Below are 15,004 nucleotides of genomic sequence, written 5' to 3' on the forward strand. Positions count from 1 at the left end.
TCTGTACTGAAAATAAAGTGTAAAAACATGTTGTTGTTTTACAGGACTTATGTGCTGCCAGTGACTTCACTGAGTCTCTGCCAGTCGCCTGGCAAACTCACACTGACAACAAGATTTATTTATTACAGTAAATATTATCTTTCCACAGCGCAAATATTTACCGTGCATACACGAGGGTGGTATTAGTCTAATCTAACTCTTGGCAAAAAAGTAATTACGTGAATGTCAAAAAATGCTGAAATACTCAATTTAACCCTTTGATTCCTGGATCAACATCGATTTTGCATTAAGATGCCTTTCGAAGGCATTTAAACCTTTGAAACATGTTAAAATGGGTTTGATTTCTTTGGAAACATGGTAATAAAGGCAATGAGAGATTTGCCAAATAATGTCACACTAATTGTAAAAAATTAGGCAAAGGTGATAAGAAAATGAGCAGAAAATACATTTTAAAAAGAGAGATAAAATCATTAGAAAATTAGGAAAAAAACTGACATTTTTAAGCACTTTATACTTTGTCTTTCACTAATTTCTTGAGAATTTTGGGTAATTTTTGTTTCTTAATTGAAAGAAATCAATTTTCAACCAATCTGCTCAGGTTTCAAAGGGTTAATTTATCACACATCAGCTTTAGTCAATAGTACACTGACTACGTTTATGCGCACAAAATTTTCATTTTTTTGCAATTATTTACAAAAAGACAATATACCTACTGAGCTGTTTACATGGCTAATTAAAAGAAATATTCCATTAATATTCTCATTAATATTCAGCCCACAGAGTCTGATTAAAGCTTGGTTTGACAGGCGTCAATTCTGTGACATTTTGTCAAAGTATTGAAAAATTGAACAGCTAGAAGCCCCTTGCGCCATTTTGTGTCAAAATTGGAATTTTTTTCAAAGCTTTCAACTGAAGTTGGACAGCCTCTGTCTGCTTTTCTTTTGTCCAACAGAGCCTTGCAAACAGTTGGCGAGTTGGTTTGTGTACAACATACAGAGCTGACTGTCAAGAGACACGACGCTGTGTGTCGCTGGCTGTGTTAAAGAAGTGCATGTACTGAATGCACTGCACACATGTCCAAAGAAGGCTCCTACACCTGGATAATACCGGCACATAATATCAGCATATCCCACGTTATAATCAAAAAATGCTACAGAACAAAACAGACTATATCTTGATGCGTCTTTCGCCCACCAAACACAGAAGAAACACAACACAATAAAAGCAGACGAGCGGTGAGTAACATTTAGGAACACTTAAGACATTAAATAAGTTCATATCACTGTCTGTCTGTGGTTTCAAACGCATCAGTCACTTAGTTAAGAATAGTGATGATACGAAATCTTTTAAGGACTCCCGCAGTTTTAGAATAAGGTCTAATTTAGAAATTCAGATAAAAACAGATAATACTGTTTGCATGACCAGTATCAGAGTCAGAATATTGTCGTAATTGGAATAATAATGTGCATGTAAACATAGTCAATAACAATTGACTCTGATCCCAAAACTGCTTAAAAATGTTTGGGAGTAAAATGATAGACAATCAAAGTAAGGGTACAATGATACAGGGAAATCACTGTTTGGTAGTGACTCCCTTAATGTTTTAAAATGTCAGTATTGAGGCAAATAAAAAAAAAACAAAAAACAAAAACAAAAAAAACCCGGCCGTAAAACACAGACATGAAATGAGCCACCTACTTTTGGCTGCGTATTTGTTCTCTTTCCGGGTCTTGTTGGCCTTTTTGAGGCAGCTGTCGCACACAAAGCTGTGGTTGAGGAGGAAGTAAACAACAAATGGTTAAATTTGCAGGTTGCCTTCAGTTCTGTCACAATCAGCAGCGATGACAGTGATTAAGTGTCTTTAATCGAGAGATGACTCGGCCTTTCATGTCAGTTTTCCTTTTCTTTAAACAGCTTTAATGACTCTCAAATTGCTCACATCTTTTAATTACAAACAGACCACACATGAAGGAAGACCAACTCTGAGGAATGAGAGACTCTCACTCTACACTCAAGCCGCAAGACTTGGTTTGCATGAGTATCTGCTGCTGCAACAATGGCAGACATTTTCTGTCCCGAGGCTCCGACATATTCTCCGTTTCATCGCTGCACCTCAAAATGTTGGAACCTTGTGATCTTTAACAATATGCTTAAAACAGCACGTCTACAGCAGCAAGAAAATGTGAATTTGTGTGTTTGTTTGGACTTCATGGTACTTTTCCAGCACCTTTATTGATGTTTTGGATGATTCTAAAGATTTTCAAGGATCACAAAAGGCCAAATTAATTTTCCAGATCCAGTCACGCAACAGTGTGTGTGTTAAGAGTGTGTGTTAAGAGTGTGCGTAAGATAGCTGGCTCACCCCGATGGCCATATGGTATCATTATGCAGGACGCAGATCTGGTGCATTTTACGACCGCAGTCAATACATTCCACAAGTCTGAGCAGCGAGAGAACAGGAGACAAAAGACAGACACAATATCCAAAGTTAATAAAGCAGCGTGTGTGGAAACACTGTTTGCTCCTCTACAGGAGCTACAAAGCTGCTAAATAAGTAACAGTAAATAATAGTAAAAAAGTATCTTGTGACTATTATCAACATATGATAATGACTTATTCACATAATAAAATATTATAAATCATGATGCAATTTAAACTAAGTACATAAAATCATTGACTTTGCAGCATCAGAGATGGTGTGAAATAATTATAAATGAGAGTTAATTATTTTAGAGTGGGACTTACAACTCAGGGTCGAGTGTGTCGTTCTTCTTTCGCTGGAACTGGTCTTTGTTGATGGACCTGTGGAAAATATCAGACAATTAACTTCTGAGACACAACATGCTAATACAACATCTTTAATCACAAAGAAAAGGTGTTATACTGATTATTTATCCCTTAAATGAGGAATGTAAACTGTTATATACAGTTTTATATATAACATGGTTACTGTAAGACTGTGATGTGAAACACTGAAAAAACAATATCCAACAAACATGAAACCACCTAATAAGAAAAGACGTTTCAAAATTTAAAAAAAGTATATTAGTACATTTCAAAGAAAGTCTAAATCTTTAACCCTTTAAAACTCCATTGATCTGCCTGTGGATCAGTCATTACACACTCAAACATTGTTTGAGCCCACAGAACCTTAGCCTGGCATCGGCAGACCAATTGAACAATGCAATTTAATCTGGAAGCTCTCAGTTCATTTTTTATTTCGAAGGAGCGTTATCAGCGGCTGTAGACCAAAATGCCTCTGGATGCAACTGGATAGAGTACAACCAATCAGAACGTCAGCATGTGACGTAGCACACACACACACACACACACACACACACACACACACACACACACGTGTTAACAGACTACAGCATGCAGTCTACGCTGTCTAAGGCTATGTTGCCATTTATGCCATCACACTTTAAAATAATACTTCATCACAAACGTCCACATCAGCTGCAGATATCTCGGTTGGTTTGTTTTTGATAATGCCTCATCAGCGCTCTTCATTATCAAATTAGGTTTATGCTCATCAAAGCCAAAAATCATCATCATCACATATTTTGTGTAAAGTGCAAAGGCCCCCTGGGTTTTCAGTCACTGATTGGCCCAACCTGACCATGTGGCCTGAAAACCAGATTCAACAGGAGGGAGACCAGACACATCATTATCAGTTAATCTGATTATTTTTTAAATTAATCCATTTATTAATTACCATCAATTTATTAATTAATCTATAAAATGTTACAAAATAGTGAAAAATGACCACCATTGACTTGATTTGTTTTTTCAAAAGGTGACAAGTAACTTAAGAGATGGCCCAAAAAATTTCAGGAAATTTGTATTATTATTAAGCAAAAACAAACAAACAAAAAAACAAATAATGTCAAGAAAAAGCTAAAAAATATGTTTATTTTTTTTTTATTATCTTCAGATCATTTCCTTTTCACCTTTTACAAACTTGTTTGCAGTTTGAGGGACATTTCTTGACAAGTTGCTTGTTATGTTTCCTCGTGTTTTTTTTAAGGAAATGAAATGAATTTTCTCAGGTTTCAGAGGTTTAAAAATGCTGAGGAAAGGCATCCGAATGCAACTACAAAAAAAATTTGATCCAAATGTTAAAGATCCAGATGATGAGAGATGTCAAAGGTTAATGTTCTCTTTTTTAACAAGAGCTTTTTTGGGGATGAAATATAAAAAAAAAATGGTTACAACTAATCTTTAATGCTTCTGAAACCAGAATTGCACAGTCTGGACAAGCATTACTTAAAAAAGTTTTAAGGAAGATCTGAGTTCTGCTCAAGTGAGAGGTAGGCAGGGCTGTGATGGTACTCACGTCTGAGGCTGGGAGGGGTCGTCCCCCAAGGAAACGCTCTCGCTCTGGATTTCGTTGAAACACTTCTCGCAGAAGTGGTACCTGTCAGCAAGAAGCCCATATTTTGGTGAACTACACCGTTCGTCATCAGCACAGCCAATCACAGAGAGGGCACGAAGAAGCAGCCGCCAATCAGGGCAGGGCAGGACAGGCCAGGGGGCGGACACACAGGAGGAGGCAGAGGGCAAGGTAGGTCGTCGCCAGGAGGAAGCAGCCAATCGTGATGCAGGGTTTTTGTGTGGGCGGGTGTTTTGATTTTGCGCGTAAATTTTTGGAGTGGATGATTGGTCACACCAAAACAGGCCAATGCAGACATCACAAGCGTTAAAAAAGGAGGGAGAGAAGGGGAGAAGGGGAAGAGGGGGGAAGGAGATGGGGGGAGGGGGAGGTCAAAATGAATATTAAAAAAGCGTGAAATAAATCGTTACAGGTCAGACGAAGACAATGGAGGGGGGACAGAGAGGGAGGGACGGACAGGATGTGAACAACAACCAACAGAGGACAGAGAGCCAAGGCAAAGCAAAGATTAGCGTCAGACGTCCAGTGGTAAACAACAACAACATTACAGCAACATGAGAGACCACTAGGAGCTGTGGAGGAGGAGGGGGTGAGGATACGAGTCTCCCAACATGAGAGGGTGGATGAGGAAAAATAAAGCAACAGAGACCCATCATCCTTCAGGTTCATTCATAAAGTGGGAGCCTTTCTTCTGGTGGTGAAAATGGCGCCCCCCCCTCCCCTTTTTGTTTATGCAGAAATATCAGAAAATGCAAGCCGTCATGTGTCGTGCACGTAAATTTAGTCGGTGGGAACAATGGTGTGACAAATAAAACTGCAGAAGAAGACAGGAGCCCACTTTATGAATGAAAACATAATGAATATTAAAACGGTGATCTGTGAAGATGGGAGATGGTGCCAGGGTAACCACTTGAAGCCAAATTAACACTCATCTGTGATTGCACTGATTGCATATAGGAAATATAATCCATGTGCAGAATACAACATAATAAGCTGATCTTGTTGGCTGCACTTTCACAGCAAAATGACTTAAAATACTTTGTAAAAGTCTAAATTTCTGTGGCCTGAGTGCACTTCCAATGAGTCGAAAGCCCTTACCTGTTCTGGTAGCTAAAGTAAGCAGCGTCGCGTTGGATGGTGCATAATTGTTTTCCATAGCAGCAAAGAGTTTGGGGGGAAAACTCAAACTGCAACAACAAAGAGATAAACAGAACAAGTTGTTTGTGGATTTGTTATCTGAGAAACAAATCTTACACAAGCATAGTCTTTGGATCCACAAACACAAACTCAAAAAACGCCTGCATGTTTGTATGACTTTTTCCTGACTCATTTATGTGGTCACACCAAGTCTAACCCATAGTTCAAATAGTCCCACATCTTGGGAAATTCTCCTCTTCATTTTCTGACTGGTGAAACTCTCTCTAGACGAGGAGATTGATACCATTTTCATGAGTGTCTGTTAAACTCAAAGCCATAGACCCGTTTACAGTTGTACACAATGATGACGTAGTAGGTGTGTGCAAGCATTTTGGCAATCGAAGTGTGGTAAAGAGCAACAACTTGTCAAGCTATGCAAGGGGATTTACCACCAGAGATCACAAATGCTTATTCAACAGATTGACTTTGGCAAATGGTGCCATGTAATGCAATTGTTAATGTTTCGAAAGCATATTTTTTGTGTCCCACTAGAGAGCGAAGCTGTCGTGTTACACATCACTCCTCTTTTAATTAGAAAGCCAATATGGATATTTTTTTTAGACTCCAATTCTGACTCTAAATTATCTAAATTACAAAAGACAAGCAAAATAGTTTCATTAAGGATATTACTCCTCGTCTGCAAACACATGAGTTTACGAAAACAATAGCAGATGATTCTGCCTCACCTTCCTCCCACAACAGTATCCCAGGCCCTGCATGACGGGATCGATCTCCGCCTCGAACACCTCCGCCAGCTTGGAGCAGTACTTGTAGACGCGGGACGTCTTGCGGTTGTACAGCCAGGCGTTGTTGAACATCAGCCAGATATCTTCGACATACTGCCAAGGCTCTTGGTACTGTCCCGTGTCCAGTTTTCTCTTGATGGTCGACAGATCCATGGGGTTCTTCACGATGTCAAAGTAGTCCTGATTTGGGAGCGGCGCCATCCAGATTTAAGTGGCAGATCGAGGTTAAGTCGAGAAGGACAGAGCAGCAAGACAATGGGAGGTATTGGTCGTCCGAGGGACCAAGGTGAGAGAGATGGAGAAGAAGAGTGTGATCATCGTCATCAACGTCGTCAGGTGAAGGTGCGAAGAAGGCGTGGCGGTCGACCAGGCGGGACCAGAGTAGGGAGAGAAGAGGGTGCAGGGGGACAATGTTGTTGAGCGCTGCAGAAAAGAAGGTTCGCGTGCAAACAGAGAGACATGACAACTTCTGCCCTCCAGCTCTCTGCTTTGCACCCCACATTTAAAATCGAGTTACTACATGAACTGCAAACAGAGACCAGGTGACCGCCACAAGTCTGTCCGGTCCTCTGCTGCTCGAAGAATGTAAATATTGGCTACAGATGAGACTGCATTTCATACATCCTCTTTAGAGGTGCAGGAATGAGTCCTAAAACCCAGAGATTTGTTAGCATTTTTGCACTTACGGTTCCCTCGTCTTAAAGTCAATGGATTTTTTAAAATGGATTTTTGGTTAGATGCTTGAAATAAGGTCTGTGGTTAATCCAAACCACAGAGACTTTCACGTTTAACAACATAAACAATGTCAGTAAAAACATCATTAATGAATTCTGAAGCTTTTACGTGTCTTAAAAAAGGCAGCTGCTTACAAGTGGCTACATTACACAAGTCATTTTGATGAACCATGGCCGCATGTCTTCACCTTGATGTTGAAGTCATGCGACCATGGTTCAAACATAAGCTGTGGCAATTCCATTTATGCTTCAAAAATCATAATAGTCTTCCTTTAGCTTAAGGATAGTTAGATATAAGACTTTTTCTCATGCCACTTTAATCAACATTTAAGACCTTAATGACTATAATAAAAAGAAAATAAGAACCGACATCAATTATTACTTAAAGTCGTGTTTTGGAGATTTTGTGTTTCTTATTCTGCATGTGGGATTCCCATTGCACTGAGGTTTAATTTTTTTTTTGTGCATAAAATACACATAGCCTTGTATCAGTGTCAATCAACGAGTAGACTGATAGCTGGCAGACAGTGAGCATCCCAATCAGAGACAAAATAGTTGCTGGTTCAACTGTCCTGATATGTTATGTTCATAAAAAACAAAACAAAAAACAAAAAAAAATATAACCAATTATTTTCAGATTTTCTGATGCAATGTCAGAAAACAGATTCATAACATTTTCTTCTAATTTTTTGTCATTTTTAAAACTTCTGCAAGATTGATTTCAGACATTTTAATATCAATGTAGGCCTTATTTTTACATTAATGAATTTCATGCCTTTTAGGAACTCTGCATATAAATGTTCATTTGTGATTATCTAGCTGAAGAAGACATGTAAGTACTATAAATTTTAGTTTGCCACAGAGCTTATTTTCTGCAACAATCCAAAATCCAATGGAAAAATCCCATTGTCTTTTTGTCGAGGGAACCAGGGCGATGAACTTTCAGGTTGGCCAACAAAAAAAAGTCCTTACAACACTCTTATGCAACTGAAGCCAACCCTTGTAAAAAAAAAAAAAAGTATCATTTTGCCTTAAAAAGAAGCTCATTGTTCAGCGCAGTGCCAAAACACTGCTTAACAGCTGGGTAAATGGTTCTCTGAAACGAATATTTCAGCCCAAAAAGCGATCAGGGTGCAAAACCAAGAAGAACAGAGCAGTGGCAACAGCAACAGGCAGACAGAGATTTACTGTTTTTAGCAACACAGTGGTTGGCATTAACAGCGCCAGCAGCATGAGTGGCAAAATGATGGCAGAGTTAAAGCCAACGGTGCTGAGGGGAAGCAAATGTAAAGGGGGACGGGTGAGTCTCCAAATTTGTTTTTCCTTTTCCCGTCATCTCTCCTTGTTTTGCTTCTTCTCGAAATTAAAACGCCATTTTGAGAAAGGAGCGGAGAAGAGGGCGAGGAAAAGGCTTTTTGGAGATTCAACCACAAAAAAAAAAAATTTAAAGGAGGTGTGAGTTTCAAAGAGCAGGGTCCATCTCGGTGTCACCATGGCAACAACAGTTAGGAAACAGACCCTCGTCTCTGAATGGAACCACTCACATGGACAAACAAGTGATGCAGATTAAAATTCGATCTGCAGAGCCAAATGTGTATCGCAAAGCTGATTTGTGAGTATATTGAATTTTAAATGAGTAAGTTAATGTTTCTGATAATGGTGTCATTATATAATTATGCAACAGTGGAAAGTTGCATCACTTGAATGTGGAGGTCCCTGAAGAGAGGTGAGCCAATAGCCAGCTGCCCGCTCATCACGGCTCTAAAAATGGCATCAGTTAAACTTCATTTTGCATGAGGCAATGGGAGGGACACTCTGATTTCAACACAATAATGATTTTTAAGTCTGAATCAAGCACGCTTTTCCCCCATAATTTGGATGCAACGAGGGTAAAGGTATTGTCCCACCTCTAGACGCTGTCCCCCCCAAACACAACACACTACTACTGGTGAGGAACTGAACTAGAAAGCTAGCAGTGAAATACTGTGATGACAACTACAAAAGTCATGATTCAAATTAAAACCTAAAATCTGATGTCAAAAGGCAAACAAATTAAAATGATAAATGAAAGCAATTGGCTCATGAACAGTTTTTAGAGCTTGGAAATTAAGCCCTTTGTTTGGACTCATTATTGTCTCCTTGCGCAATATTCACACTGGATGCAGAAGCTTCCCGATGTGCCAACTGCCAGCAGTCATGCACGCGAGGAAATCTGCTCTTCTCTAATCACATGTAAAGCTCTGTCACCGTTTGCTTGTCTGTATCTGCTTGTCTTTCACGCTCTCTGTTTAGAAAAAAAATACAAATATGTGGGAGCATGGAATGCATACTCAATTGTTTATTTCAATCAGGTCATTTGAATCATATCTAATTATATCCTTTATATCCTGGGTCTTCAACAGGGGTCCACGACCCGTAGAAAGTCTTCAGAGTGAGTGCAGAGTTTTTAAAGGAGCAGTGTGCAGGACTTAGAGGCATCTAGCTGTGAGGACCCCAAAATATTTAAAGCATGATTTTAAGTGCAACTCAGTTTTGTACAATAAGTGTGCAGTCGTTGCTGCTCCATCTCTCTTAGAGGTTAGGGGTCTTTGGCCTGAAGAACTTTGAAGCCTTCTGCTTTAGATAGTTCAGAATAGATTATCAGTGTGTTTTATTGTGAAATTTGCTTGCGGCTTGCAGAAAAAATAGACGACGCATGAAACAATTGCTGCAGAACACAAGCGGTCTGTGGAGTTTGAGACTGCAGTGCGTCCTGTGTGAACAGCTCAACTGGTGCCATGAGTGGCAAAAGGATGCTGGCAGTGCTTCGTGGAAAGTCAGGGTGATTTGTGGTGCTTTTGCATCAAGTGTGAACCCAGCATAATTGAATTTTGAGTTAAAGATATACAGCTATTCCTCAATTAAGCATAATACTCTGATGGCTGCTTGAGTCATGAAATATTGGATCTTTTTTTAGATTCATATATTTAAAACAGCTGATTAAAATCTAAATTATTTTTGTTGTTTTATAACTGATTTGTATGTATCATTTACTTTTTGCCCTTTACTACAGTTCCATCAAAGTAAAGGAAAATGTTCATAAGAGTCATTGCTTTGATTTATAAATGACAAGAAGTTTCAAAAAAGAGAACACACACACTCACACACTCTGTCTCTCACACACACATGCACACACACTTTCGAATCTCATTTTCTTAACCTCTGACATGCAATGGAAGGCAAAATTGAACTAAAACATTAAAAAAAATTAGAAGCAGATATATACCATAAATTCAGAAAGTATGACAACTACAACAAAACAATTTCAAAGATGAAAAAGGAAAACAAACAAACAAAAAAGCTACGTTTTAGAGGAGTTGAAGCAAAATGGCAGCCAGTGCAGTCCCTTACCAGGTTAGTTTTGTTACTAGTTCGAATACGTACGGGTATTCCCAGTAACTGGGGGTCCACCGGCTGACGGAAGGGAAGGGACTCAGGGTCCTGCCGGTACAAAGCTTCCAGGGTGGGCATCAGAGCCTGACGCAGCTCCTCCGGCTTAAAGACTGGAAGAGACGGAGCGAGAGAAACAAATGAGGGATGAAGGAGATTTAGAGACGGAAAGTAAAAGAAGTGTAGAAGAAGAGACACCGCAAAGAAGCCTTTCCTGTCTGCAGCGAAACTCCCCTGACCCAATCATGAAGCATCAGACGCACCGCACAGACCGTCAGACCGTAAACACTAAGCAGTAGCTCGTCTATGTGAAACAGGTGGGGCTGGAAGCTTGGTGATGTAGTGTCGATCAGGGTTCCCGTTAGAAAAAATAGTTTTACTAGTCACGATTAGTGCTAACTAAACAGACGGACATGCGTAATTACTATTTTAAACATTATTTCAAAAAATAAATGATGCAAGCATACGTTAATTGGGGGAACATGTGGAAAACAAAGAATTTCCTCCAGCTTATCGTGTCTAAATTAAACGCAACATGCTGAACTTTTATCACACTTTCTATTTATTTGTCACTTTCTTCAAAGGCTACGCAATGGACCGAGTGGAGCTAATTTGTGAAATGCTATCTAAACAACATCATTTCACTAAAAAAAACTTAATACGGTGGAAGAAAGACGTAGGGAGATCGCCAAGTTTCTGGTAAATGACCATCATTAAAAACCCTGCTCTTGGCTGTATTGTATGTAATTTCCAGAAAATATCACATTCAAAAAACATATTTCAGAGACAAGGATTGAAACAAAAATCGCTCCGAAAAATGTATCATTATGTATTGATAATGTTTTTATTCGTGAAGTGATTTGTGTTCTTTTCTTTTAAATCACGGGCTGTGTACGACCCGCCCAATAAAAAGGAGAAAAAAAAGAAAAAAACATGTTTTCCTTGTACCTCTGACTTCTGGTCACATAACTGTCTGCAAACCATTCCTCTTTTGCGGTGCAGTTTGTACTCTGACAGAGAAGGTTTAATAAAAGTTGAAGTTGCAACACAGTAAATATGCTACACTAGTTTCCTCTTTTGGACTCTGGCTCTCATGAAAGGTCCAGATGTCTCCCTATTAGCCAAGGATGCAAATTCATGTGTCAAAGCTCAGCAAATCAGAACTCTACATGGACAACTTGTATTTTTACTTCTATCAAAATTCTTATTAGTAACAATACTTTTACTTGAGAGCACTTTTTGGCTGCTCTACCCACCCATTACTATGCGGCAAACAGTAGCAGTTAAACCAACGATAAAGTAAAAACTTACTTTTCTTCTTGCTCTGAGTGCTGGCTGGAGAGCTGTTGTTGGCTGTTGACCCTGACCCCTCCTCTTCCTCTTTGGGCTCTTTCTTCACCTCCGGCTTCTTGTCTTCACCTGTTGATGTCGACGATGACGTCGAGAGCGAGGATGTATCCATGGGCTCGCCTTTACACCCGTCTCCTGACACCTTCTCCGTCTTCACCTGACAGGAAAATTCAAGAGTCGGTACATGCATTTAGATTTAAAACTCAAAAAATCAATTCCTTTTTTATGTCATTGTCTCAGGACCTTCAGATAAAAGCGTCAGTTAGTCAAAAAGGAAGAATTTACCTCTGGTTTCTCCTCCGTCTTCACGTCATGCTGACCCTTTCCCATCTTCCCCTTGCCCTCTCCTTGGGTGTCAGCCCCTTCGTCGTCGTCCTCCTCCTCCTCCTGCTTCTTCACCTCCATTTTGACATCTTCCTGGCTGGGAGCGGGGCCGTCCGCCATTGTGATCTGGGAGCTGGGATCAGCACTGCTGCTGACCGAGGCCGGAGAGGACACCTGACCATCCGCTGTCAGAGAAGGCTTCGGAGAAAGCTGCGTTAAAGCACAAAGATGGAGCAAGGGTTAAAAATGTCAAGTTTGAATCCAAAAAAGGACACTTTAATTTTCTGCTGGGTTCACATATTCACTCACGACTGGTTTTTAATTCAACACAAGGACTTTTTGATCATCTAATCCAAACTTAATGTATTTTTCCAAACAAAGTGAAGTAGTTTGAAGGTCATCTATTCATTTCTAAACTTACTGGCCTTTTTAAAAAAGGGACAGATTTTACACTTTTGAATGCACTTCAAATTGCTCTGAAAATGCACTTTCCTTATTCATTGTGAGTAAGAAAAAATTAGGGAACAAGTAGACTTGCATGCAAGTATAAAGGGGATCAAGGACGTCATGCTACCGATAAAGTCTCGCTGGAACAGATCGAGAAGAAAACCAGTGAGCATCACTTATAAAGGCTTAAAAATCCAGTATGTAGGATTTAGGGGGGAATTAGTGGTAAATCACAAGTTTCACCATGATATGATATTATAACGATTCTTTGGACGATAAGATATTTGCTTATGTCAAGTCAGCCACACTACGAATTCAGGGGCCACAGATCCATATGAGACCACATCAGTAAATATACTCATTGTCTTTTTCTTTATGTCAGCCAACGTAGTTAACAGCTCCTCTGCGACAACCCAAACAGCATTAAAAAAAACACTAATTTTTAAGTTGTAACTGCTTTAAGATGTGTTTTAAATGGTTTAAATCCCCTGGTCTGTTTATTTTTGGAGAGGAAGAGACGTCTGTGGACAATTCGACTCCCAGTAAAAACCTCCAGTACGTTTGGATATTCATTTATCACAGAAAAAAGGTGAGCACACATTAGCTGGTGCTGGGCTGAGGCCGTCTGTGACAAGCCTAACAACTTCGATTTGTAACATGAAACTGCTTTATTCAGTGTTGTTATTGATTTATATCACTGAGGCAGTTTGTTTTGCAAAGGAAAAGACCTCTGTGGATAATTTGGCTTCTGGTCAAAAAACATTTGAACAATGAAAACTGAAGAATCCTAAATGCGAAGTTTCAGCTGATTGCAATTTGCAATCCTCACCGCTAGATGCCTTTAAATCCTACACACTGTTTCTTAAAAGGTTTTTTAAAAGTAACAAGTCTGAGCTGGAAAAAACGTGGGCAAAGTAGTAAAATCAGTGTGAGCTACTCACTGGGGTCTGTGGTCGCTGCAATGGCACATGAGCATTCTGGGTAGGCACGGAAGAAGTTTGACCTGCTTGAGGGCCTGAGGAAGCTGCACCCCCAAGAGTCTGCTGTGGAAGCTGACTGGCCTTCTCAGAGTTCCCCGTCTGCCCCAATGGCGGCGGCTGCGGCTGCGGCTGCTGCTGCTGCTGCTGCTGCTGCTGTGACTGCGAAGCTTGTTGTTGTTGCTGGGGGTGCTGTGGAGGGGGCAGCTGAGGCGTGCTGGGAGTCTGTGGCTGTGGGGTCTGAGAGCGAGGTAACGTGGGGGGTGTCTGATGAGGTTGAGGCGTTAGGCTGCGTGCCGGTGAGGGGGAGTTTGTTCGGATGGGTGGACAGTGAGGGTAGGAGTTCGGCTGGTTGGGGGTGGAGGATGGAGGCAGGTTGGGTAAAGACCCAGCAACACTGGCACTACCAGACCCCATGGAGCTTACTGGGGCTGCAGAGCCTGGGGCAGAGGACTGTGCTGCGGGGCTGCTGGCTGGGAGGGAAGGCGGCGTTGACATCTGGTTCGGCTACAGAGGCAAGGACACAGAGGTTAGAATCTTTCTTACAGAAACTTTAAGATTGATTTCCAGAAAAACAAAGAGCCTGACTTATTATAGCAAAATGTTTAACCAGGTACAAAACTCTGAAACTTCTGAGTATCAACACTTAATTTCCAATTTCTTTTGGAAACCTATAAAGTGAATTAATTAATTAGGGACAATTGCCAAAAAGCACAAATAATCAGTCTTTAAACTTCTGGATGGAGCCATTAAAGAACTGTGATCCATCTCTCACAGCGGCCATGAATTATGTGCCAAAATCCTGAAGACAGTTCAGTTAATTATACAGTATTCATCACTAACCATCACAGCAGCTTAGAGAGATGATGCCTGTTTGTCCTCATTTGCACATCAAACTGAACAAGTGTTTGAACTTCATTATGTCGCATACGTTGTCCGCTTTTGCCAAATTTCTCTTTGTAATCAAACTCATCTTTATGTTACAATGTTTAGACACTCTGTCTGTTAATCTTTACCGGTGGCACAGCGGTCTGTGGTCCTGGCTGGTTCATGCCAACAGGACCAGAGCCAAGTCCAGGACTGGACCCCGGAAACTGGCCTGGAGGGAGGTACTGGTTCTGTAATTGTGTGGCGTTAGGTTGACCCATCCTTGTTGCTCCCATACCCATCTGAAAACGAAAAGGACAAGGGATGCATGAGATTTGGATGAATAAGGAATATATAGTCAAATTCACCGTTTCATGGCCTTTCAATTATTTTTTTAATGCAAATGTGAACTTGAATACACGTAATGAGGTTCTCCTGTGTTTTTTCCTGTTTCTTTGCCTGTTGTGTACCCTCCTCTGTACAGACTGCAGCCGAGTTCATTCACAGTGCTCAGGTTAGCAAAACAACTTTAGTTAT

General features: G+C 40.4%; 1 protein-coding gene across 4 annotated transcripts in view; it reads right to left on the reverse strand.

The window, feature by feature from the left end:
• Positions 1-15,004, reverse strand: part of ep300b (EP300 lysine acetyltransferase b) — a 42,037-nt gene that overhangs the window by 11,687 nt on the left and 15,346 nt on the right. Inside the window, exons 13-23 of one of the 4 annotated variants that reach the window (XM_042504905.2) lie at positions 14,617-14,769; positions 13,565-14,107; positions 12,138-12,386; positions 11,814-12,009; positions 10,464-10,615; positions 6,280-6,519; positions 5,495-5,583; positions 4,340-4,450; positions 2,746-2,802; positions 2,363-2,440; positions 1,699-1,766 (exon numbers count right to left, since the gene is read on the reverse strand). In XM_042504905.2, the coding sequence (XP_042360839.2) occupies positions 1,699-1,766; positions 2,363-2,440; positions 2,746-2,802; positions 4,340-4,450; positions 5,495-5,583; positions 6,280-6,519; positions 10,464-10,615; positions 11,814-12,009; positions 12,138-12,386; positions 13,565-14,107; positions 14,617-14,769 (1,936 nt within the window). The remainder of the gene's footprint in view (positions 1-1,698; positions 1,767-2,362; positions 2,441-2,745; positions 2,803-4,339; positions 4,451-5,494; positions 5,584-6,279; positions 6,520-10,463; positions 10,616-11,813; positions 12,010-12,137; positions 12,387-13,564; positions 14,108-14,616; positions 14,770-15,004) is intronic. The other 3 variants (XM_042504907.2, XM_042504906.2, XM_042504908.2) reach the window with 3 other exon arrangements.

The sequence above is a fragment of the Plectropomus leopardus genome, chromosome 18 (genome assembly GCF_026936395.1).
Source record: "Plectropomus leopardus strain MGB_pleo_1.0 chromosome 18, ASM2693639v1, whole genome shotgun sequence".
Taxonomy (NCBI): Eukaryota; Metazoa; Chordata; class Actinopteri; order Perciformes; family Serranidae; genus Plectropomus; species Plectropomus leopardus.